The following is a 27407-nucleotide window of genomic DNA, read 5'->3' on the forward strand; positions in this document are numbered from 1 at the left end:
AAATCCTGCACGAAAGAAGGAACAACGAAAGGAACGAAGGATACAACACACTCTACCAAATCGCATGAAGCGTTTGTGTCCCTTTTTGAGTGAGTTTTGTTGTTTTCCGGTGAGCCACAAATTCAAGGTGGATAAGGTACTAGGAAGGAAGGATCAGTCCCAGTAGTGGTGGGATGGGCCATTGGGCCAAGTGAGGTGGAGGTACCCCTGAATTGAAAAACAGGTTGTGGCCATTCAGTTTCCAGTAAGCTGGAAAATTAATATAGAATGGATTTAATGGACGGCCGGTTATTTATTGGGTACCCCGAGGACGGACTCTCGAATGGACAATGGCCATGTGTCAGCAAGTCTGTCAAGTTGTGCGGTGGTTTGATCGCTCATGCATCGGATCGAATTGGAGCATCTTCTTGGATTTTGTACTTGGGTCGTCTCCTAGCGAATTGTCGTACGTGGAAGTGCTTCCCCGAAGTGAACTTGAAACGCCAATCAAAAATTCAATTACCTTCGACTATTTGCAGAGCAGTGACTAGTTTAGTTCTAGTTTATTTTAAAAAAGCGTCTTCATGTTCAAAGGTCACGAAAGTCGAGGCCGTGCTTTGAATGTAAGGAGACAAATTTAGCGTATTATTGTTTTTAAATATTTCTGAAACGCTTCTTAAAATTTGCAAAACATTTTTTATACGTGTTTTTTGCAGAAAAAAGCGATTGAGGCATTTTTTTTAAACGAACACAAACATATAAAGGATCTCAATCAAACTTGATGTTTCCTCGAAGAGATTCCTTTTTACTTAACTCTAAGCGAACAACTTTCGAGGATATGATGGCTAGCATCTTACAAATGCCGTGACCGAGATTCCATCTCATGACCGTTGGCTTAGAAGACTTGGAGGCTATCCTCTAAGCCACGGGCAGCGCCAATATTTAAAAAAAACATAAAATCAACATGAACTGATAATTACAACTTTTATAATTGATATGTTCTTTCAAAGTTGCACACAAACTTACACTAAACCAGGGGTGAGCAACGCACGGCCCGCGGGCCGCATGAGGCCCGCAAGACCCTTTTATGCGGCCCGCGAGGCTTTTTTCAAATTTTTATGCCTTAACTTTTTTCTACAATGGACTGTTGGGAAAATTTATATGACTTGATCAAATATGCACTTCTCTCCATTTGCCCCACAATCATTCAGAACTTCTTTACCGTATAAATGAATTCACACACTCATTCTCACAAAACATTACAAAAAAGTGGACTGTATATAACAACTTAAAACTAATTACAATTTAAGTGGGGGACTTCTGACACCTTAAACGTACTATTGGCCATTCTGGCCTCTGATTATGGCCCTGTGGCCTTCGACAAATCTTACTTGCTACGATGATGGTTGGCTGGTAAAAGAGGCCGAGCCTTAGGCTGACTTTGGCTGGACCCTTCGAAAGAACCTCTTCGTGCCCGAGGAAAACCGATAATTTTTGGCGCGCATCTCAGCCGTTAATGCGCGCAGCATCGCCATGTTGCTACTGGGTCTTTTTCGATTGTTAGGGTGATTCAAAGTGGCTCGCTCGTTCCAGAACATCTATATTGGCATAACGTTATATTGAAGTTTTTTTCTTTACTCAGGATATACTTTTTCTAATTATTTAACTCCTAACGCTTTGAAAAACAAAATCCATTGAAGTGAGTCGTAAAAGCAGCAAAAAATCGGAAGCTCACATGATCAAAGGAATTTTGAAGTCCGTTAGTGCAGTCATTTTTTTCGTTCCAAGCGTAAAAATAAAATCTGCTAAGCGTAATTTTTATTTACAACTTTATTTACGATTGATTTTTAACTCATCCCTTCGATCCGTAACGCTCTAAGTTAAAAATCAAGCGTAAATAAAGTTGTAAATAAAAATTACGCTTAGCAGATTTTTTTTTAAATCATTCTATCAAGAATGTTGTAAGAATGAATGTTCGCCATGAAGTATTATTAAAAAATTGAGAGAATTAAAAAATGACAAAGATTTTGTGATGTACCTTTTCAATGTCGGGTCGTGTTGAATTTCTTATTTTAAACATGTGAATTCGTTTTATCTTTTCTTTTTCAGATTCGATTTCGCCAAATATTTGTAGTTATAAAAAATGACGTGAAGATCTATTAATTATAGAAAAAAAAGTTATTTTAAGTGCGGCCCGCCGACAATATTTCAAATTTGAATTGGCCCGTAGGTTCAAAAGGTTGCTCACCCCTGCACTAAACTATTGTAAAATGAAACAGCTACGTTTTACTCATTGAACCCCCTATTTTTCGCATCCTGACAAACGGGGCATCATGCAACAGTAGGGTTAGATTGGGGTTACCATACGTACTCATTTAATAGTACATGTACTCTTATTCGATCGAGAAATCGGCGTACTCTTCTTTCTGTGAAGTTTTACGAAATGTGCTCTTTTTTATGAGAACCATTAAATCAGAAATAAGAAGTTGTTTGTTCAGTAAATGAAGTGAGTTTTCGACATCTGATACAAGAAATACGAAAGAAACGCAACTAAGAAAAATTTTCAATACCTTAGCGTGCTAAGACGGTAATCGCTGGTCCACTGATGACATGGGTTCGATTCCTATCTCGGTACTGGGTGTTAAATATTAATCTTAAGTTGTCCATGTCATTTATTCAGTCTCTAAAGCCAAAATCGGCTAAGGCGGTGTATGTCTTTAAAAAAAAACTCCGTATTCATGAAAGCATCTTTGAATCGTAATTTACAGTGAGCACAAAAGCGCCTTTGAGTATGCAATAAACCCCGAACAGTTATCAAATAGCACAAAAGCAATATACTCAAATGCTTCGTAGCGCCCAAATCTAACACCTAAATTCTCCTTATTAAATCAAGTATTTTATTGCGTTTGGTGTGGTTTTTCAGCATAACATCAAATAGGTACTACTTTTCCTTCGAATAATCCAGTTAGGAATATTCAGTCCCTGACTATTCTCTTTTTATCAGTAGAATAAAAAAAAATTGAGAAATTTTATAATTATCTAATACTTCATATCTAGCTATCAAGAAATTTCTTGGGCGTATTCGGACTGTGCTAAATCCGGGTATTGGATTTAAAAAAATTCAACTAAACAATCGGGCAAATCTGACCAAAATCCAGGCCATTCTCATGAAAATTCATGAGAAAAAGTGAAAAATGAACACATGAAAAATGATTTTTCATATATTTAAATTTTACATTTCCAGAAAATGTTTGCTCGTGTATTTCGATGAAAAAAGCTCAAAAAATTGTACATCATGCAAAAAATGTAGTTTTGGTTTAGATTTTGCTTAGATTTGGATAAATCCGGACATTTTTCCTCAATATCTAGGAAACCGGGCCACACCGACCTATTTTTATTGAAAAAAACATTCAATCTGAAATGCATAGTCATAATCATTCCTCCCCACAAATTGGCAGTATTTAAATGACTTTAAATAATCTTTTTTTTAAGTTTTCCTTACTCTTTTGGATTTTTTTTATTGTACTCTTTTTGCAGTGGGATATGGTGACCCTAGGTTAGATGCAACATTTGTATACCACAACACTTATTCAATTTTTATTTCAATACTATGCAATGAAGATATCATTCAATGATAAAAAAAATGACAATAACTTAGTTTCACATATCGTCAGCAAGTTTTTGAATGTTTTTGGTTTTCATAACAAAAAATTAAAAATCGAGAAAAAGAAATAAAAATTTTATCATTTTTTCTTTGTCCAGATGGGCAGTTTAGGATGTTTGATATCGCATTTACCATTGGCATCTGTAAATTTCCTTTAGCACTACTGTTTTTGTAGTCTTCTGAAACATGCTTGCAAATTACCCTTTTAAAATGGTTAGGTAAAACGGATACTGCCTAAAAAAGGTAGATGTTGCCGGGAAAATTGCTGTACAAGTACATATAGTTGTGATTAAAGCATTTAAGAATATTTTTAAACCAGAATGGAACCAACTGATCCGGATCCACTTGCGAATCAACGTGGTTTTCCGAATTCCGTACTTTATAGGCGCTTTGCATCGGGGATCAACTTTTAACAATTTTAACGACCTGTTTGAGATTCTTAATGCTTTTCGACCGACAATTGATCTTGCCTAAGTCGTTTGAAGGCATAAGGAGGATCAATCCGATGAAAAATTTGAAATATCTGGAGAGACTTATGTGTCCGTTCAACCCGACCTTAAAGTGTCCGTCTTACCTGGCAATTTTTTTCCAAAACGTTTATTGCTAGCCCTACGACCAAAATTCGCCGGCTTTCCTCCAGGTTGTCAATGAGAAGCATAAAAAACATTCCACTGTTGTAAATGGTTGAAATTTCAGAAAATGTTGCGAGTTATGGACTATTTTCTGAGTAGACAATATGACATCAAATTAAGCTTCCTTCAAGTTTTTGTTTGTTTTGGTTACGATTATGAGACCTTCGTGACTGTAAATTGGTAAAGGATCTCGAAAGTGTTGATAAAAAGTGATACGGTCCAAATTTGGTCAAGGGAAAGCGCGTGTAAATCGGTGAAATCGTTTATTTAAAAAATCAAATTAAATTTCTTTTTCAAGTTTAATTAGTATAAAATTCAGGAAAAATATTCAGTCAGGCTTCCGCATTCCCAAATCCGAATTTGCCGGGCCTTACGCCTAACCCCTGCCATCAGATTTTGTACAGCCACCTTGTCCACCTTCTTCGCCTCAGAAAGCCAGTTTGCCTTAAACTGCTGCTCGTCCTTAGCCGTTTTTTGGGTCTTCTTTAGGTTCCGCTTGACAATAGCCCAGTATTTCTCAGTTGGGCGGAGCTCTGGCGAGTTGGGAGGGTTCTTGTCCTTGGGAACCACCTGCACGTTGTTGGCGGCGTACCACTCCATGGTCTTTTTACAGTAATGGCAAGATGCCAAATAAGGCCAAAACAGTACGGAACAACCGTGTTTCTTCAGGAAAGGCAGCAGACGTTGATTCAAACACTCTTTCACGTAAATTTCTTGGTTGACAGTCCCGGAAGCTATGAAAATGCTGCTTTTCAACCCACAGGTACAGATGGCTTGCCAAACCAGATATTTCATCGCGAACTTTGACAGTTGCATGTGCTTGAAAATATCTGCTACCTTTCCCCTTCCTTTTGCAGTATAAAACTCCTGTCCCGGAAGCTGCTTGTAGTCGGCTTTGACGTAGGATTCGTCGTCCATTACCACGGAGTCAAACTTTGTCAGCATCGTCGTGTACAGCCTCCGGGATCGCGCTTTGGCCGTCGTATTTTGTTTATCATCGCGATTTGGATCCACTACCGTCTTGTTAGTCGATAGTCCGGCTCGTTTTTTGACTCGATACACGGTTGTAGACGATACACCCAGCTTATTTGCGGCATCTCGGAGAGAGAGGTTAGGGTTTCGCTTGAAACTACCGTCAACTCTCTTTGTCGTCTCAGCGGCTTCCGGATTCCGATTCCCCCCCGATCCGGACTTCCTGGCTGTCGACAAACGTTCCCCAAACACTTTAATTACATTTGTAACCATTGATTTGGCAACTTTTAGCGGTTTTGCCAGCTTTGCGTGCGAGTAGCTCAGATTTTCGCGATGCGCGAGCAAAATTTGGATACGCTGCTCTTCTTCCTTGGACGGCTCTTTGACAACTGAGTGAATTCCAAAATCAAAAAAGGAGCAACATTCTACACACACACACCTTCAAAATGAGGGGTGTTCAGGTTTTTAAATGCAAAATTTAAAGAAATACGTCAAGTTGATATTGACCTAATTTTGACCGTATCACCCTTTACACATAGGAAAACATATTCCCATCATTAGATTTGTTAAAAACATTGCCATTTTTGAAATATTGAAAGTGTCAATACATCAATACTAAATGTGAATCTTGAAAGCCAACATCATTTTTATTGCATAGGGACAATCGTCTGGCAACTCTTTGAAAGCCGATAATATTTTCTCCCTTTCACACAGCTGAAGCATTCAACGGCAGCTCAGTTGTGTAGAAGACACCAAAAGGAAAGGTAAGCCCATCGTCGAGTGTGTGAAACGTAGAAAAGGAAGAGGAGCCTTGGTCGAGCTAAAGATGGCAGCCACTACGAGTTGTGATATTTGCGAAAAGAACAAGTCGATGAAAATCAACTCAAAAAATCCTTAGAATTTCTTGGTAGCTGGAGTGCTTCCAGTATCTTGGTAGCCAGATAACGCCTGATGGTGATACAAAGAAGAATATCGAAACCCGGATCAATAAAGCCTGATTTGCGTTTGCGAGCCTGTGTGTGTGTGTGGGTGTGAAACTTGGTGCACATATGCGCTGCCAGCGGAGTATCATCCGTGCTTGGTGGCCTGGTCTGGATCTCAAATGAGGAACTACATCGCCGGTGTCATCAGACGGCACTAGAAACCGAGATTCGGGAATTTAAGTGGAGATGGATTGGCCACACGCTGCGAAGAGGTGAGAACGAGATGATTTGCAGAGAGTCGCTTGAATGGAATCCAGAGGGACATCAAAGAAGAGGCATACTCTGAAACTCGTGGCGGCGATGCCTAGCCGCTGAAATCTGAACTGTCGACGAGAGCCTTGACAAGACCAAGTGAAGACGCTGGTTCCGGATCGTCAACAGTTGAGGTCTTTTACCACGGCCCTTTGCGAATCTTCGTAGTAGAATGGCTTCTTACGATTCCATGGATCAGTTTGGGAAATATTTGTTCGACCTCGTTGATGCTTATCGGCATGGGCAACAGCTTAACATCGACGACTCAAAACGTTTTCCAGACAACTAATCGGTTTGCATCTAACCAACCAAACCAGAATCATCAGGAGGAGACACCAAAGCAATATCCTGTCAATGCGTAATCTACGTTTTTGCATAGCACCCGTTGGGACCATGTTAAACACTTTTTGGAAAATGTTCCCGCTAACGAAATGTGGAAGTCTTGGTGGAGTTTTTTCAAGAATCTTCACCATAGCCGCTTCTCTCGGCAATGATCCCACACAGCGAGCACAACTTTTATACATATCCCTCAGTGAGCAGCTCCAGAAAATTGTTAACGCATTCAACCTGATGTCGGATTCGAAAATTTCTACTTGCTTCTACGATTTTGTCCGTCATTTTCTATCGATGACGGACACGACAGCAGAGCACGACGCCTTTCAGGCAATGCGTTAAGGGGAGGATGAATCGAATGTAACGTTTCACTCTAGGATTGTCGAAAAAGTACGCTTGTGTGGCTATAGTGTTGAGGACCAGCAGAAGTTTGTACGTATTCAACTGCTCAAGGGAATGACAAACAAGGAAGTAGCACGATTGTCACGGATTTGTGCGTACGACATGAAATTTATCACCCAATGTGCAACTCGCTAGTAAGCCGTCAATTTCGAAGCGGGTCCTTCTGGGAATGAGTTTGAAGTTGATAAATAAAGCTATGGCAGCGGCTTGCACCAACGAACCTTACACTCAGAAATTTAAAAATTATTAAAAATGTTTTGTTTTAATTACTCTGACATTTGACTTACATTAATATCCAGAAATATTAAAAAATAACTATTTCAATTATTTAAATTTATGCACCCGAATAATTTCTTGGCGTTTAATGATCCAATGCATAAAATTTAATAACCGAGATATTATTTTGTTCAAACAAACGCTTTGTGATTTGTGCGTTTGAGTCCCAACTAAACAGGTATGAGCACGTGCTAGATTCTTCAGTTGCAAAATGCCGCTCAACTTGACTGCATGCAGATTCCATTCTTTTCGAATATGTGAATCATCTTCAAAAAGGATGGAATCAGTAGCAGCAATTTATTATAAAAGGGAAAGTGCATTTGTTTTGTATGCTATGGTCAATAATGCACATTGACCATAGAGCTTATACGAAAATCAAACGATTTTCGTTTGCTTTTTCTGATTATTTCTGCTTTAAGCGTTTGCTTGTACGTCCCGGCTCAAACTTTTTTTATTTTGACCACCAGATGTCGCTTCCATAACAATCCCCCCATTTCTCAATGCATAAATTTTAATCGTTGAAATATTTCTCAGAGAGTAATATCCCAGTAATTACACCATGAGAAATATCCTTGTGCGTAAAGAGGGAGAAACGTGAAAATACCTAAAACTTAATTGTTTGATATTTTATTTATTTCTGAGTGTACTGTGTATCCGCTGCTGCCCATGATGCTACTCTGAATTCCTCTGAATAAATTAATTAAATCGGTAGACGACCCCTTCTTTTGAACCTTCCGTTAGCTGAAGAAAGAAGCGTGGCGTCCGTGTTGATTTGTTTTCGACCAGTCAATCAACAATGTACAGGCTTGATATGACTTTAAGAAAAGATGTCCGTAATTGAAGCTATCTTTCTGACGCGAGATCTGTACTCAAATTTCAATTCGCTTTCCTTATAGTGTTGCCGATCTCATGACCGTTTGCCTAGAAGACTCGAAAGCTATCCTGTATTCCACAGGCGCCGGCAATTCAATTTATATTTGATTTTATGCAGGAACATTTTGGTCCTAAATGGAAAGAAAAATAATGAGCAGATTTTTTGACATTTGGATCACAAATTTTTACCATTTATGACCCGCGAACTATTTATTTATACCAAATTATCATTTTGGTAGCCTCAGAAATCTTTGTTGCAAGTGTTTTCCGATTGAAAAAATATATTGGCAGTTGGTTTGAAGAAAAAATACCATTCGGGAATGAATTTTTTAGGAAAATTATCCTTAGTAAGGCAGAAGAGATAAAAAATAAAAACTATTCTTAAGGCAGGGTTGGGGAAAAATGACAACAAATCGACAAATGTGTACATAATTTACTTCTCATATCCGTTGAAATATCACAGTTATTTGTGGAACAATTGCATAATTGATCAGTTCAAAATATAGCTATGAAGTACTGTTATTATGTTTCAAAATAAAGGAGAAAAACAGTTGAAGTTTTTAAAAACTGCAACTAAAAACGTACTGAAAATCGCTCACCCACTGTATGTATGTAATTTTTGGTTAAGTTTAATCGAAGAACAAAAGTTGTTAGTAATCATAAAACAAAACTCCCTTGGATGCCAAATTTGATTTAGAGGGGTTAGCTTCACAATAAATTTGCTTCTGTCTCAATTTAACTTCACCCGTTTTTGTGCTCTACATTCGAGACTTAGAATATATGAAAGCATTTGATTGAGGCATTGATTTGTTATTGCCAGAAAGCTTGGGACATGATGCTTTCATTAAGTTTTCGGACTGGTTCGTCCCTTCAGCATAAGAAACATGGGTTATAATCTTTCATCTATCTTTGTTTGTTCTATCCTGAAACTAGTCCATCGTACAGTATTGCTTAAGGTTTGTTCATTCTTTACTATGAAAGAGGCACATTCTGGGATTCAGTTTTGTCTTCGCTTTCGACTGGGAAGCGTCATTTTCTTCTTAAGCTGAGACAATGCAAAAAGTCTAACGAGGAGGAAAAAAACTTCAATAAACTAAAAATACTTATTTTATGAATTAAGATAACACAAAGTTTCAAATTTTCACGCTTTCTCAGGATTCTGATTGATTCTATTTGAATTCTTAAATTAATAGAATTAATAAAATCTTAATAATCATCTGGCTCCAACTTGTTTAGCAGAATAAACAAAAGGTTTGTTCTTTTATCTTCACAAAAACCGTTCCCGAATAAAGAACAACGTCGAAATGGAAAGAATCAATTCAAGAGAACCATTTCAAAAGTTATCGAATCTAAATAGTCCGATTGTTGCTGCTTTCCTTTATGCTTTTGACCAGTAAATACATTGACAAGAAATCGATTATTGATTTGCTGGGAAGATTGGATGTTGTTTCATGCAAATCAGCCTTTATTTCAGGAGAAATAATATTTACCCTACCTAAGAAAACATAAGAACTGATATCGATTTGTTTTCCATTTCAGCCAACAAAAATCTTATACTACCCTTCATTTTTCATTTTCAGCTCAGGAAAAACTTCCGTTGAACAGCTGTGTATGTAAAAAGCATAAAATTCGAACGGGATTACTGTGGAACGATTTTTTGCGCATCTTTTCCGGGTACTAGCACAGCCACTGACTGGAAAGTTCGAATAGGGATTGTACGAACGTGATGTGTGAAAAATCGAGCTCAGCCAGCTCAACAAGCAGTTGAAAAATGGCACTCACACTCTAAACAAACAGTAAAAACTTGCTCGTCAATCAATCAAGTGAACGATCGACAGCCGAATGAATGTAACGTTGAGTACAAGCAAAGTAACACTTAGTATTTAACATCGACGTTTGTCGAATATTCGACGAATTGTCTTAACCGAAATGTTTGAATCATTCATGTTAAAGTGATTCTTGCCTAAATGTTTCTTTCTTATTTTGTATAAAAAAGGTATAAATTTGGAAATGTAATTTAAAAGACCCTGTAAAATAATTATTTATTAGTGATTCACATGTTTCCTCTCAGTATACTTCAGGGAAAATTTTATGCTAATCCAAGTAATGGTGTACCAACTAGTTGCCACAATGTTTGAACATTAATCATCGCTTTAAAAGCCGTACATACGTGTCGACAAGCTGTTGACTTTCATCCATCAATAAAATTTCCCTTGGGGCAGCCACGCTGCTACTGGCCATCCCATAAATTTATACACGTTCCTATCCCACTTATTTTCCTCAATGCATTCCTAAGTTACTATTATTACTGGAGTTAAAGTTGGATATTTTATTCCGAAGCTGAAGGGGCTGTTTGCTGTTCAAATTTATTAAAAATAATTAGAAGCATGATATATCAATACCAAAATCGATTTTAATTGAATGACTTTTTATCATGTATTTAACACAAACGTGTTTTGAAATACATGAAGAACAGTATTTCGAAACACGTTTGTGTTAAAAACATGATAGAAAGTCATGCAATTAAAGTCGATTTTGGTATTTTTAAATCATATATCTCGTGATTTGAAATAACAATTAAATTTATTTTTAGAAATTTTGAGCGACTTTATAGGTAACGATCAAATATTTGTTGAGGGTCAAAAATTCAGTTTATGGTCAAGTTTCTATTCCGAATCCTCTTCGCTCTTTTCATCACCTTTGAAATTTTCTTCGAACCGTCTATTTTTTTAAATGTTTAATCGTCATTGATAATCTGTGATCACTGTGATTTCTCCATTTTAAAATTTAATTTATATTAGCTGATCTCTTTGATCGATACTGTACCGATCAGGAAATAGCATCTAAGTTTTTGTTTGTAATATGTGTCTTAATCTATGTTCACTTGACACTTTAATCCATTTGCTCGTAAACACCATTATTTGTGATCGTACCTTAGCATAAGATCAACTCTCTCTCGCAACATATCGAACATCGCGGAGAGAGTTCACACAATAGTATGTAAGCCATTTTTTATAATTAGAATAGATTAGAACGTTAAACGAATCGCACGGATTTTTACTTCTACTATTAATAAATCAACAATCTAAGTCCAATCAAGCGACTTCAATATACAAGTTCCGAAAATCAAAGTGCAGTGGCAATACAATCGATCGCGAGTACTGTTTGGTGCTATCTCGCAAACAGACCCGAATAGCACAAACAAAATTCCCCCCCGAACGGGTGATCAGCTGTTGGTGTGAAGTGAAGACGACTTACCTGGAGCTTCTGCTGCTGGTGGATGCCGTCGCCTAAGAGACGGGAAGAAAACCCTCGAATACCGAACCCCCCCATCGGCCGAGCCCGAACACTCTTCTCTACAAAATCAATTAAAATAGATTGAAACTTGAAATTTTTACAACAGATTGACATTAAACCTAGAACACACACGAATTCCGATACAACAGGACTTCCCAAGCAATCAAAAGCTTTGTACGGACGCAGGATTCCGTTCTTAGTGTCCCACGAATTGGGTCCCAAACGGCGTCGAAGGATTCGGAATAGCAGGAACAACTTTGGTCATCAACTTGACCAGCGATGGCGGAGCAGAACAAAGGCCGAGAACTGATGTACTTTCGGGTGATAAAAAAGCATTATTGAAGCATAAAAAATACATACATGTCACTTATATACTAGTATTGGAATTCACTTATCACTTTCTCGTCATGTTTTTTCTCACTCTTAGAACTATATGGTGTGAGTGTGCAGTGTTGTCAATTCAATGTTTTGTGTTGTGTGTTGTGTGAAATTGTGTTCGGTGAAATTCATGTTTGTGTGTAAATAATATTTACATAGAATTTCTATTTCACTTCACATTCGTATTTTATAGTATTTTTTCGTATTTTCTTTGTAATTCATTGATGTCTTCGTATTTTATCGTAATTAATTGTTGTGGACCGCTGTTCATTGTGACTGCGCCGGAACATGCCGCCCCCCTTGAAATGTTCATTTCAACAGCATCTCGATTGGAAGGAACGGCTGTCGCGATGTGTACTGCAATGGAACCTAGGATGATTACTCGTCGTTGTCGTCGTCGGAACCAATCTCGCTGTTCGGAGCCAAAAGTTGAGCAGCGGCCGGAAGTGTGGATGGAGCCAGAAGATCAATTGTGGGAGATGGTTGGGGAGTGCAGCTCGGAGCGGAAGGCTGACGCTCGGATTCCGTGACTGTGGAGGCTTCGCAATGTGGGAGCGGGCACATTTTGCGGATTGAGCAACGGCGGATTTGGTTTCCATCACACAGCACGTCTGCAACTCTGCCACACGCATCGTCGCCAACAATCGTCTTCAGGACTCGAGCGATGGGCCATTTCGTAGGAGGCAAGTTGTTGTCTTCGACCAGAACCATGTCACCGACGGCTAGATTCGGGTGTTTACCGGGCCATTTATGGAGACGCTGTAGAGTGGGCAAGTATTCTACGTACCAGCGATCCCAAAGCGTTTGGAGAACACGCTGTTGGTCTTGCCAGCGGGACAGGTGATTGGAGGGTAACGAGGTAAGGTTTGGTTCGGGAAGAGCTAGGATTGGACCACCGATTAGGAAATGGCCTGGAGTTAGGGCCTCGAGGTCTGTGGGATCGTTGGAACGGGGAGTAAGCGGCCGGGAATTGAGGCACGCTTCGATTTGTGCGACCGTAGTGGTCATTTCCTCTTGCGTCTGAAGGACATCAAGAGTCACGCGATGTAGGTGATGTTTCACGGACTTGACGCAAGCTTCCCACAACCCTCCAAAGGTGGGTGAGCGTGGTGGGATGAAATGGAAAGCGATTCCCATTCGGGCTGTTGTTCTGGCAATCTCGGACTGATGCCGTTGCGACAGGAAGAGAACACGAAGTTCTTCCAGCTGGTTCTTGGCGCCGACGAAATTCGTGGCGTTGTCGCAGTAAATATCTGATGGACGTCGTCTCCGGGAGCAGAATCGTTTCAGCGCTGCGATGAAAGCGTCGGATGTGAGGCTCATTACCAGTTCGAGATGTGCGGCCTTGGTAACCATGCAAACGAAGACGCAAATATAGGATTTGATTGGGCCCTGTTTGCGAGGAGGTTTCAAGTACACTGGACCCATGAAATCAACTCCGGTACTGGTGAATGGAAGCGATGGTGTAACGCGTACAGCAGGAAGATGTGCCATAACTTGCTAAGCGAATCTCGGTTTGTTGCGGAAACAGACGATGCATTGGTGGACTGTATTACGGGCTTTATTTGGACCATCTATTGGCCAGTAACGACGACGAACCGCTGCCAATAGATGAGAAGGTCCTGCGTGAAGCGTTTCTTCATGGGCGTCGAGGAAGATAAGATCCGTGATGAAATGCTTCTTCGGAATGAGAAATGGATATTTTCGGTCGAATGGAATTGGAGCGTTTTTGAGGCGACCTCCCACACGAATCAACTGTTCATTTTGGTCCATGAACGGGCGAAGTTTCAGCAACGGAGATTTCTGCGAAACGGTCGAGCCTTGCCGTAAACGTTTGTGATCTTCAGCGAACTCTTCGAGCTGCACGCATTGCAGAAGTGACAGCTCTGCCGAACGAATCTCGGAAGGTGCCAGAAATCCCACGGTGCGTGCATGTTCCAATAATTTACAGTTGTTCATGAAACGCTTGCAAAGGGCGATGATTCGAAGTAGGCGGTAGTAGCTATCAAAATAGCCCAACGTTTCTCGGGTCCAGGACTCTTGGTGAGTGCAAACTGCGGAAATAGGAACGGATTTCCTTTTCTCGGTGTCTACTTCTGGCGGCGGCTGGGTTTTCCAGGAATACGCGGACGCAGGCCAATGTTGAGGAGGACGAAGCAGCCATTTTGGACCATTCCACCACAATTCATTGCCAACGATGGATTCTGGAGTCAAACCACGCGAAATGTGGTCAGCCGGATTGTCTTCAGTAGGCACATGCAGCCAAGTAGCGGTCTCAGTTAACTGCTGAATCTGCGAAACCCGATTGGCGACGAAGGAATTCCAATTCGATGGATCGCGCGAAATCCAGTGCAGCGTGATTGTAGAATCTGACCACAGAAACCGGGGACATTGGAGTTGAAGGCTCTCCAGCAGTTGATTCTGTAGATTAGCCAAACGAAGACCAGCACACAACTCCAGACGTGCGAGGGTAGGTCTACGCTTCTCAGTTGGGGCAACCCTGGATTTTGCTGTCATAAGGCGGACAGTGACTGCACCCGATGCGGATATCGAACGAAGGTAGATGCAGGCACCGTATGCACGCAGCGAAGCATCAGCAAACCCATGAAGCTCTAAAGTGGCTAGCTTCTCCGTCAACACGAAGCGAGGAATCGAAAGCTGCGACAAAATCGGGAGCTGCGATGATATCTCCATCCACTGGTCGGAAATACTTGTGGGAACCGGATCATCCCAGCCTAACTGCATTTCCCAAAGGAGCTGGATCAGCATTTTCGCATGAACAATCACCGGACCAACTAACCCTAGCGGATCGAACAAGCTGCAGATATGCGACAGGATATTTCGCTTGGTCGAAGGGACGTCTGGCCATTCAGGAACTTTGAACAGAAGCTCATCGGAGGTAAGCTTCCAAAATAAGCCGAGTGCTTTGATTGGAGACGAACGATCAAGTTCCGAAACGGAGGCCTGTTCTCGAAGCTCTGCTGGAAACTGCTCAACTACTTCTGGAACATTGGATGCGTATTTACAGAGAGGAAAACCACCGGAATTCAGCATCAGAGACGTCTCTCGTATAGCTGCAACTGCTTCCTCCACTGTGTCGAAGCCACGCATAACGTCGTCAACGTAGAAACCTTGTTTCACTACGGGAACTGCTTTCGGAAACTTCTGGGCTTCATCGTCGGCTATTTGCTGCAGACATCGTGTTGCCAGGTACGGTGCGGTTGTGGTGCCATAGGTGACCGTCGTAAGCTCGTACGTACGAAGTGGTTCTGAAGAAGATTTACGCCAGAGAATCCGCTGATAAGCCCGATCTTCCTCTGCTACCCAGATTTGGCGGTACATTTTCGTAACGTCAGCTGTTACGACCACAGAATGCATCCGAAACCGTAGAATGATCGAAATCATGTCATCCTGAACAGTTGGACCCTTCAGCAGCAAGTCGTTGAGGCTAAAACCCGAAGTGGTTTTGCAGGAACCGTCGAACACTACTCGCAGCTTCGTAGAAGAACTGTCCGGCTTGAAAACAGCATGATGTGGCAAATAGAAATGGCGACCCGGAGCATCCTCGACAGCATCAACCAATTTCATATGTCCAAGCGCAAGATATTCGGACATGAACGAGGAATATTGTGCCTTGAGATCGGAATTCTGCTCAAGACGTTTTTCGAGGCAGTAGAATCGACGAGTGGCGATAGCACGCGAATTTCCCAGCTGACCGATAAGTTCCGGTTTTTTGGGCAGGCTAACGATGTAACGTCCGGAATCATCCCTGCGAGTTGTTGATTCGAAGTGGTTCTCACAAAGGCGCTCCTCAACTGACAACGTAGAATTTGTCTGGCACATTTCAAGCTCCCAAAATCTGCTAACGCTCTGCTCAAGATCGTGGAACGTCGACAGGTTACAATGGACCCGAACTTCATCCGCATTGGAACCGCTGTCGTGAAAACCGGATACGAGCCAACCAAACACCGAATTCTGGAGCATCGGTTTTCCGTCGCCAAGTTTGGAGTGACCGCTTCGCAAGAGCTCGAAGAAAACCCGTGCACCAATCACCATATCGATGGGACCACGCGTAGCAAACGATGGATCGGCGAGACGAATGTTCTCCGGAATGGCCCAATCGTTAACATCGATGGTGCAAGTTGGAAGATCGCTGGTCACCTTATCCATCACAATAAACTCCAGCGGAACTCGGAAGTTGTTGAACCGTGAGGCAACCGTAGCGACAGTCGAAAACAGCGAAACTGCAGAAATATTTCCACCAATGCCAGCGATCTCTGTGTTACCAGGAGTCTTCCGCGAATTCAGAAGACGACGAAACCTTTCAGTCATGAGATTCGGCTGCGAAGCGCTATCAAGCAGAACTCGAGCGAGGAACGAAGTACCCTTTGGACCGAGGACTTTGACAACAGCAGTGGCGAGAAATACTTGGTTCGAAGGGGAGAGGTCGAGACGTTTGGTCCCCGAGTGCGTATTGGCGGAGAGGCTGAGAGGAACAGGAAGCGAACTATCGACACCAGCGAAATTGGAAACGGAAGACTGCTTCGGAACTTGATTTGTGCCGGATCCTCTTGCTTTATCCACATCTGGATTGTGTAGTAGCGTGTGATGCTTGGTTCCGCATACTCGGCAGGCTCCGTACTTGCAGGTAGCGAACGAATGCTTTCCAAGGAGGCAGTTGACACACAATCCAGATTTTTTCAAGATCGCAGCACGTTGAGTAACCGGCATGTGTTTGAACTGCTCGCAGAAATACAAACGATGTCCCTTCCCGCACGCCGCACAGTTGTCGTTGGATTTGACGTCGGTAGCAGCATTCACGCTCTGGAGATTGGGTCTGGAGTCACGCACTGGTCGATCGGACTGCAACGTCTCTAGCTCCATCACGTACTCACGGATAAACTTGATCAGCTCGTCGTACGTCGGCATCTTTTTCTTATCCGCTGCTCGCTGCCACTCGCGAAGCGTGTTGTGATCCAGCCGCGCTGACACCATGTGCACCAGAAGTGAACTCCAGCCTTTCGTGTTCTCGCCCAGCTTCTCCAAAACTCCTAAGTTGTTCTCGAAGTCGCCGACCAAACTTGTCAATTCCCGTGGACATTCCTTGCGCACCTTTTCCACTTTGAACAACGCCTCAATGTGACTGCGTACCAGGATGTTCAAGTTCTGATACCGATCAGTCAACATTTTCAGCGCCACTGAATAATTGTTACCCGTTACAGACATTTTCTCAACAAGTTTCAATGCCTCTCCTCGAAGAGTCGACTTGAGGTAGTGAAACTTCTGCACATCTGATAACTCTGCGTTGTTATGTACTAACGAGTCGAACGTGTCGTAGTACGAAAACCACCGTAAAATACTGCCACTGAATTCCGGCAGTTTAATATCCGGCAACTTCAGGGCCCGAAAAGAATGACCCGATGAACCTGACAATGGTGCTGGCGTGCGGGGTACCTCTAGCGATGCGTAAAACGCTTTAAGCGTGAAGTAATCCTCCTCAAAAGCAGCCATATCCTTGGGGAAATCTATCTCAGTATTTTCCTCCTCCTCAAGGCTCTCAAGATTCAATGAGGCTTGGCAAAATTTCTTATAATTACTCTCAAGAGCATTTTTTCGAGCTAAAGCTTGCTCAACTTGCGTATCCGGATCGAAATTTTGCATGAAATTCATGGCTCGTTCCATTGAATCTCGAGCCTGGCGATAAATCACCAAGTTTTTCTTAAACTCCACTTCTTTCTTCATCGCTTAGCGGAAAAAATTCAAAAAAAACCGCAAAATACCGAAAAAATATTTTTTTTTTGTTTTCAAATATTTTCCAGTGGTACTGAGAGGGTTAAATTACCCGAAAAATCGATAATCGCAATCGATCCGCAAAAATTCAAAAATAAAAAAAACTTTCAAAAATATTTTTGAATTAGGCACTTTTTGTGCTACTGGGACTTGAAGGGTTAATAGTGAGCTCTAAATTGATCTTCTATGGCCTACAGCAATGGCCGACGAACAATATTCGATGATCAAAAAATATCCGAAACATGCACCAATTGTGCTAACTTTTCACTTGGAACCGTTTCCGGCTAAAGAATAGTGGGCATATGACTTACCGGACCGGTCCAACCTACGGTTTGTTGATGTTGACAAATCGAAAAAAAATCACCCGGGATGTTTCCAACGAAGTTCGAAATGTTCCGTCGGATGTCGAATTTCCCAAAAAAAAGCCTCAATCACGCACTCGGGACCGATGACCAACCCCCCTTTCAGGATTGCTGTTGGTTCCGCGGTGATTGATTGCTGCTGCTGCTGGTGCTGATGAGCAAATTAATTGCTTCTGCTGCTGCTGATCGATGAATTGTTTGCACTTTCTGCTGCTGATGAACGTCGAAAAGTTCCCGCAGGCCTGGCAGGTACGTGTGCAGTTCAATCCGGCTCGAAGGACCATGTACGGACGCAGGATTCCGTTCTTAGTGTCCCACGAATTGGGTCCCAAACGGCGTCGAAGGATTCGGAATAGCAGGAACAACTTTGGTCATCAACTTGACCAGCGATGGCGGAGCAGAACAAAGGCCGAGAACTGATGTACTTTCGGGTGATAAAAAAGCACGTCCGTTGCGCGCGAATAGGTTTGAAAAGTGATTTTTATTGAAGCATAAAAAATACATACATGTCACTTATATACTAGTATTGGAATTCACTTATCACTTTCTCGTCATGTTTTTTCTCACTCTTAGAACTATATGGTGTGAGTGTGCAGTGTTGTCAATTCAATGTTTTGTGTTGTGTGTTGTGTGAAATTGTGTTCGGTGAAATTCATGTTTGTGTGTAGATAATATTTACATAGAATTTCTTCCCTTAAAGCTATTTCACTTCACATTCGTATTTTATAGTATTTTTTCGTATTTTCTTTGTAATTCATTGATGTCTTCGTATTTTATCGTAATTAATTGTTGTGGACCGCTGTTCATTGTGACTGCGCCGGAACAAGCTTTATAAAACAGGTACCATAAAGCTTATTCAGTTCCTTCAATGATTTGAAGTTCGCTATTTGCAGCTCAAAATTTAAGTTCTTATTGATACTTTAAAGTCCCAAAACCAATCTGAATTACCTCATTTTTAGCTACCAACGGCTATTTTATTCAGCTTTCAAAAAACATAAAATGAGGAAAAACATTTCTCTCTATCTCAATTTTTCCTTAGACTCAGTTCGTATCATTTTCCCTTGATTATTTACTATGTATGTTCATGATGCCACGCTGCTCGATTTCTTCCTTTCCTACATATATCACCATTCCTAGATGTTGTACTTAGTTAAGGGGGGGGGGGGGGGGGGGGGTGGACACTGTATCTCAGCACTGAATCACTTGAAGTCAAAAAATCAGAGCAAAATATTTTTAATAGATGTTTTTCTGGACCCCAACGTTTTTATTTAACTTAAAAAATTTTTTATGAAATTTTTGTGGCTGTTTGAAGTAATAACTACGATTTTTCCCGAAAATATCCGCCATTTTTTATCTGTAAAATCTCCCCAAAGTAAAAAAAAGAAAAACGTGAAGAGTTAATCACCGTTAATTTATTTTTGGGAAATTATTTTATCGGCTATATCGGTGACATTTTATATTCTTTGAGAAAAAATATTTAAGAATTGAAAACTTAAAGGCGGATAGAAGATAAGAATAAGATGAAAGAAGTTGAAATTGAGCGGAAGTGTAAGGAGGAGGAACAAAACGATGAAATGTGATGAAAAGTTTTTCAAATTAAAATTACCTGTCCGCTCAATTTCAACATCTTTCATCTTATTCTAATCTTCTTTCCGCTCTTAGTCTTTCAATTCTAAAATATTCTTTCTCAAAGAATATAAAATTTCACCGATATAGCCGATAAAATAATTTCCCAAAATTATTTTTAAGTTTTATTAATAACACACAATCCTTGTGGCATACGTGTCTTAATTATTTTTTTCCTAAATGTGTTGATTTGAAGTTGTTTGAATTCATTGTCTTTTTACAAGGTACGTTTTCGTTCTGAAAGGTGAAAAAATGTGTGTAGATTGCTTGATATTTGGATCAAAAACAATTTTTTTTAAATTTATGTCCCAAATTATCCTAATTTTATATATGTCCCACTTTCAAAATTAGAGTTCCTGTTATTATACTATTATACAGAATTATTGTAAAGAGGCATGTTGAACCTCTGGACTAAAGACTACAAAAAATAACGATGTTGGAAGCTTGGATGTTTGGATTTCTCAATTCTTTGACCCCGATTCAAAGCTAATTGTCGTTTCATTTTTTTTTCCAATCCATTGCATAACATGTAAATTGATGTTTTTTTCATCTAAGCTTCCGCTAATTTATACAGAACTGAACAGAGACAAAACAACAGAAAATTTGACTAAAGATAGATCTTAAATGGCCCGGAGTTATTTAAGGCCAAGATGGATCATAGTTTTGATAATTCCGATTAAGAATATCTATGTTAAAAATTGAGACATTTGCGAGCTTTTTTTTCGTATACTAATATTTGAATCGTATATTTTGCTATGATATTTGTGTTTAAATCGTCAATCAAAAAATTATCGAATTTTCATGTTCATTTATTGTCGCTTTACTTGTTGCAATTCAAGTTAGGATTTTCATAGAGAGCTCTCAAATAAAAAAAATCGGTTAAACGTTAACTTGATATGCCATTGGATTAAGCGACTATATAAAATAATTATTTTTAAAAATTAATGTTTATACTTGGTAATAGTCGTTAACTTTTTTTATCACCATTTAACCTAACATACTCATGCCTGCTAATGAACTGAAAGCATTCTATAGAAACTTTATGAGTCTGGAAAACAAAATTTATCGTTCGCCGTAACACTAGTCAAAAGTGTCTCCCAATCAATTCCTTCAACCCCTCTCCCAACTAAAATTGTTTTGCTAGGATGCAGAGGTAACCTCGGTCCTAAAGCACAAAATAGATCTTTCATCCTTTTCTCTTTCTTCCAATCTATTTATTGACTACTAGGACGTGCCCGGCGCCGTTATTGACGTTAAAAGAGAGAGCATCAGTTTTGAGCAGTGTGAATGAGCTGCTAATCCCAAGCACCATTCATTTGACCTCTGAATAAAATTGATGGCCTCGGTCAATAACGGAGTAGCAACCATTGGCGATGTGGAACTTGTTCTACTGAGCCACGCCAGCGATCGTGGAGCTCGAAATGATTTTTATCATAATTTGATTTTTTTTTCAACCATGCATCAATTTTCTTCAACCATGCATTTCGGGTTTTACGGTTTAAGGTGGATGTGAGTAGTTAATCAAGCTAAGCTAAGCTAAGCTATTATACAAAATTATTGTAAAGAATGTATAATTTCAGCAATTTGGAATAAAACTCAATCAAGTTTTAACATAACAAATCAATTCAAATATTTCTCTTTTTCAATAGAAGTGGAACCAATACGAAATTGAATTCCGTCAAACGGAGCATCAAACAACAGCGGGGTTAGATGCAACATTTGAATACTATGGCACTTAATCAATTCTTATTTTAATATAGTATAATAAAGTTAATATTTGATAATAATAAAACTATGATAACATAGTTTCTCACATCATGAGATTGTTCAAAAAATTTTGATTCTCATAGAAAACTAAAAAAAAACTAACAATAGATGATTTTTTGAAATTTTTCGATGCCGTAAAAAACTTTACCCAGTATGACGGATTGGCTTAATATCACCTTCAATTGTATTGCTTTAATTTCCCATGCCGATTCTGTTGCTGTAGAAATATTTTTCTAACAATTACCAAATTATCAAGGCCGGATTAAAGGGGAGACAAAAGGGACAATTGCCCCGGGCCCCCCGGCTTAGGGGGGCTCCCCGAGGGAAATTTTTTTTAACATTACTTTAATCATACTACCTCAGTTTCTTCTAATCTATGAAAAGAAATCAAAGCACGAAAATCGGTTTAAAAACTTGAAATATAACTACTAAAAGGCCCACGTGAAATAATATCTAGAATAGTTTTTCTCTTACATAAATTAAGGAGGGCCCCTAGAGTAAGGTTGCCAGATTGTCCGGTTTTATCCAGGTTTGCCCGGATATTAAACACAAAATTTGACAAAAGTTCGGCCCGGCCCGGTCGCCCGGATTTCAGTTAAAAATGCTCGGAATTTGCCCGGATTTATTCACTTTATTTGCCAAAACAAACAAAAAAAAAAACAAATTGTGTTGAATAAATTTTTATTTATGCGTCTAAAACAAAATTTTTTGAACCCGTTTTATAAAAATAACCATGATAAGTTTTTTGAAGGCGTAAAATACGATTTAAAAACTGGGGATAAAAAAAAATGCTTTTAGGTTGAGTAATTCCTGGATTTGGACCAACTTTGTCTAGATACCGTCAAACGGGGCATCATGCAAAAGCAGGGTTAGATGCAACAATTGTATACCACAACACTCATTCAATTTTTATTTCAATGTACTGTAATAAAGTACCGTCAACTGGGGCAACATGCAACAATTTTCAACTTCAATAGCTTCTAAAAAACTTATGTTCACAGTTAATCGTATCCTTTATGCATCAAAAGTTTTAAGGATGCTGGGACATCAAATTGGCGTAGTTAAAAAAATTATTGGTTTCTTCAGTTATTTTTAATTTTCTAAAAACATGCGATTTTCACCCTTCTTAGAAAATGGGGTAACTTGCAACAAACTTTGTTTTTAATGAAAAATCTTATGAACACGTACGGAAATTCATAATTTTTAATATATTTGCGATGTCTTAAAGACCATTACGCATGACAACATCAATTGCAGTAGTTTTTGGGTCTGTAAAAACAAATTTTCACATTTTTTCTGAAATTAAGGATGCTGCATACATTTAGGGGTTAAATAATACTACGAAAAATTCTAAAAGCTGAAATCATAAAAATAAATGTTCGGATGAATGAAATTTAAATGTTTACAAACACGTGATTCAAAACATCCACATTCCAACACATGCAAACGAGATTTACAAGGTATTTCTTTGATTTGCATTTTGTTGCATTTAACCCCAGACACCTAACTGAATATTAAAAATATTCATTTAATAAAATTGGGTAATTGTTCGAAAAATATTTTAAAAACAACAATGTTGGTATAATATGAGGAAACCTGTAAAAAGTTTGTAGGTAATTTTATCAAGCCGATCCGTCATACTGGGTAAAGTTTTTTTCGGCATCAAAAAATGTTAAAATTTGTACATTTATTGCTAGATTTTTCAAATTTTACATAAAAATAAAAAACTTAAGACAACCAGCTTAAGATGTGAGAAATTATGTCATCATCATTTTGTTATCATTAAAAGATAACTTTATTACAATACATTAAATTAAAAATTGATTCAATGTAGTGTTATATAAATGTTGCATCGAACCCCGCTGTTGCATGATGCCCTGTTTGACGGTAATCATTGAGTGATAGCAAAATGATGATGACATAGTTTTTAACATCGTGAAAGAGTTTTTTAAAGTTTTTGATTCTCATAAAAAATTAAAAAATCGAGCAATAGATGTTCAAATTTTTACATTTCTCGATGCCGTAAAAAACGTTACCTCTTATGACGGATTGGCTTAATGATATCACCTACAAACTTTATATTGCTTTCATTATCCAATACCAACACTTTTGGTGTATAAATATTTTTCGGACAATCACTAATTTTTTTTAAATAAATCTTTTTATAATAGTTAGCTGACTGGGGCAAAATGCAACAAAATGCAAATCAGAACTAAATCTCATAAATTACGTTCCATATGCTGGGATATGATTGTTTTTCATTATGCATCAGTTAACATTAAAATTTCATCTATCTTAAGATTTATTTACACGATTTAAGATAATAGAATATTTGGTAGTATTTTTTACCCCTAAATGTATGCAGTAGAGTAACACTTTTTTTCTTAAAAAATTTTTGACAGAAAAATTGTAAAATTTAATTCGAACAAAACTAAAAATTACTTTAATTGGTGCTTTATGCGTTATGTCATCACAAATGTATCAAAAACTATAAATTTTCAAACGTTTTCATTTGATTTTTCATTAATTACAGAGTTTGTTGCAACTTACCCCTTTTTCTTAGTAGGGTGAAAATCGCATGTTTTTGTAAATTTAAAAATAACTGGTAAAACCAATAATTTTTTCTGACTACGTCAGTTTGGTGTCCCATCAACCTTAAAACTTTTGATGTACAAGAGGTATGATTATCTGTAAGCATTAAGATTTTAGAAGCCTTTGAAGTTGAAAAGTGTTGCATGTTGCCCCAGTTGACGGTATTGCCCGAATTTTTGGTCGACATTCTGGAATCAAATGCCCGGATTTTGCCAGGTTTTTAGATGAAAATAGCACGGATTGTCCGGCCCGGGTAAGTGCTGAAAAAATTCTGGCAGCCTTACCCTAGAGGAAGCAGTGAAGAAGTTCTTTCGCATTTTTCGGGCTGAGATCATCCAAATCTTTGTATTGAATTTCAAATTTTCAACCCTTAATCTGGACAAAAATAATATAAACCAAATTCGAAAAAAAATCAAGAGAATATGAGGAAAAACACCTCAAGTTTTCTTTTTTTTATCGAAACATCTCAGTCAGGTAAAATAAAGAAAAACATCTCCTCATTTTCATTACATGCAAACGTCTTGCACAACTATAATGTTTTTTATTACGTTAACTTTCCAAGAAACGGTTACTGCTCTAAAATAGCAGCTAATTTCGTCAAAAGTGGCTCACAGTGCTAAGAGAGAACAGAGAAGCTTATGATCAAAACCGGGTATTATTATAACTTTTCACTTTTTAATAATTACTATTGAAATTTTCGGTGGTTGATTAATTCTAAACCCTTTTGAATTTTTGAAAATAAAATCTATAAAAAAAACTGTAGTTGCTTAAATTGGACCAATCGACAGAACTGAGTTTTTGTTATTGAATTTCTATCCCAATTTTTGTCTTAGGTTTAAACATTTTCAACTGATTTAACCAAAATTTTACCATATTCTGAAGTAAATATCCTGAATTCAACATATCATTTTCCAAATGTTCATTCTCAAATCATCATTAATACGATCTCATAGTTGAGTTGCTAATATCATTGAGTGATTTTTTTTAACATGAATTTTCCTATGTTTTTTCATATTTAATTTCCAGATTCAGTTCATTGAGATTTTCTTAAGTTCTTAAGTTACTGAAGCTCAGTTCCATGGTTTTTCTGAATTTTTAGAACTAATCTCATGGATTCCTCATCTGACTTTTTTCAAAAATAACTGATTCTGTATTTTAAAAATCTTTTTTGAATTGTTTGTTTGCTTCAAACGAATTTTTTATTATTTCGCTCCCCAAAACTTGATTTGAAATTATGGTTTAAATTTAAGACACTGAATTTAATTTCTGAAAATCACCGTATTTAAAGCCTCTCTCTCTCTCTCTCTCTCTCTCTCTCTCTCTCTCTCTCTCTCTCTCTCTCTCTCTCTCTCTCTCTCATCATCATCATCATTCAAAGTCTCTTCACTCAGATCCTTATTACAATGCCAAACTGTTCTTCCTTCTAAACAGCTCTGAATTTTCCTGTCCTTTTCAGTCGCGCGATTTAATAACTTAATTTGCTTAGAAATTTACACCATTTAGAGAAACTTTTTCAAGATCAACGGACACAACAATATTTTTTAAATATTTTTTTTTAATCCTGAATCTTTCTTTTTATCCAGTTACTTACATCTTTTTTTTGCTCATTTTTTTTAGTTATTGTCTATTTTCTGGACTGAGCTGTCCTATTATCATCATTTTAGTAATCGTTTTATTGTTTCCTTTGTCCCGTTTTATTTTTCATTCTCTTTTGTCACTATATTTTTACCCTGTCATTTTGAATTTTGTTTTATTTTCGTTTTTTATATTCTCAACTTTTCATCTGTCATATTCTACATCTCATTTTCTGTTTTTTTTTTATTTCTCATCTTGTTTTATTTTCAGCTTCTCATGTTTTTATTAATTCGTTTTGTTTCCTTACTATGTCTTTCATATTCTCATCGTTTCATCTGCCATATACCATATCTTTTCTGCTTGTATTCTCAACTTGTCATCTTAAGTTTTTTTTCTTCCCAGTCTATCATTTTTTTATTAAAAAGTTCTGCAAACTTATGTCTACTTGGTCTCATATTTCCTCACTAAATCATTCCTTTTTCTTATCACAGACATCAATTTTCACTTAACTTTTTATTTTATAGTGGATCGATATTTTTCAGCGGTTACCGATCAATACATTTACACCTCATTTCTCCTTTTCTTTTTTTTTATATTCTCATCGTTAGAACCTTTAGATATACTTAATTCAAAATTGATTATTTTGGCACTTGCACCCCTCTGATCCTGAGGGCCTCAATTATTGTGCGTGAACCTTCAATTGAACTAAGCTCGAATTTATATGGTCTTTATTTTTTTTAAATTTAATGCTTACATCATCATACTTACATCGGACTCTTTGAGGCACACTTGAAAAGCGAATAACAGAACTCTTTTCGACAATAACTCCGTCGCAAGCTGCTTCCAGCAAAGACCACATATAACTTTCTCCATGCTCGAATCCATTGTATCTAACGGTTAACCATTGGTTTTGCTATAATTTGTCTCGTCTTATCCTTACACGCTCATTTTTAACTAACCATTTTTGATTAAAAAGAAACCATTTTTTGGTTTTGAATGAAGAACTGGCAATATGGTTAGTTTTTAAGATATTTTTCCAATTCGAAATCACCCATCTGTCGTGACTGATTTTTCACACTAGTCATTTTTTGATCCTTCAATCATTCACAAATTTTCAAGAACGCGATACGATAAAACGCTCTATGCTTGTTAACAACACTTTTCTAACTGACCTTCAACGTGATCCGGCCTCTTTTTCTCTCCGATAAACATCTCATTGGTTGGAACATTTTCACATTCTCCTCATTCCTCAAGCTTTCTCTTCTCAACATATTGATAAACTGTCTCTCTCTCTCTCCCTCTCTCTCTCTCTCTCTCTCTCTCTCTCTCTCTCTCTCTCTCTCTCTCTCTCTCTCTCTCTCTCTCTCTCTCTCTCTCTCTCTCGGTCGAAATAGATTCGAACAAAGTAGATGGATTCAGAACTTATGTGCACTCAAAATATTTAATAATTGATTCCATCATAGTTTGGCTTTAATATATTTCTAATTTTCTCTACCATATCTTGTGTTATATTTTATCTTATTTTCCTTACTGTCTATATTTTCGACACAACCTACATCGCATAGCATCGAAAAATCGAGTTAATCAAGATCTAAAATTTGGAAAAATGTCGAATACAAAAGGTGATACAATTCTCATTCTTTACAGTTAGATT

General features: G+C 38.3%; 3 protein-coding genes across 3 annotated transcripts in view; all 3 read right to left on the reverse strand.

Annotated features, from left to right (window-relative positions):
* Nucleotides 1-27407, reverse strand: part of LOC129742615 (small conductance calcium-activated potassium channel protein-like) — a 466288-nt gene that overhangs the window by 186427 nt on the left and 252454 nt on the right. The gene's annotated exons all lie outside the window — the stretch shown is intronic.
* On the reverse strand, nucleotides 12420-13535 carry LOC129742618 (uncharacterized). Its single transcript, XM_055734545.1, has one exon. The coding sequence runs from the start codon at nucleotides 13533-13535 to the stop codon at nucleotides 12420-12422; it is 1116 nt and encodes a 371-aa protein (XP_055590520.1).
* On the reverse strand, nucleotides 13542-17783 carry LOC129742619 (uncharacterized). The gene has a single exon (XM_055734547.1). It carries the CDS (start codon nucleotides 17781-17783, stop codon nucleotides 13542-13544), a length of 4242 nt encoding a protein of 1413 aa, XP_055590522.1.

This window comes from Uranotaenia lowii, chromosome 2, assembly GCF_029784155.1.
Source record: "Uranotaenia lowii strain MFRU-FL chromosome 2, ASM2978415v1, whole genome shotgun sequence".
Taxonomy (NCBI): Eukaryota; Metazoa; Arthropoda; class Insecta; order Diptera; family Culicidae; genus Uranotaenia; species Uranotaenia lowii.

Bases quoted from the DNA above. Each gene is read 5' to 3' on its own strand.
- LOC129742618 (XM_055734545.1), bottom strand. From the start codon at position 13,535: ATGGCACATCTTCCTGCTGTACGCGTTACACCATCGCTTCCATTCACC.
- LOC129742619 (XM_055734547.1), bottom strand. From the start codon at position 17,783: ATGAAGAAAGAAGTGGAGTTTAAGAAAAACTTGGTGATTTATCGCCAG.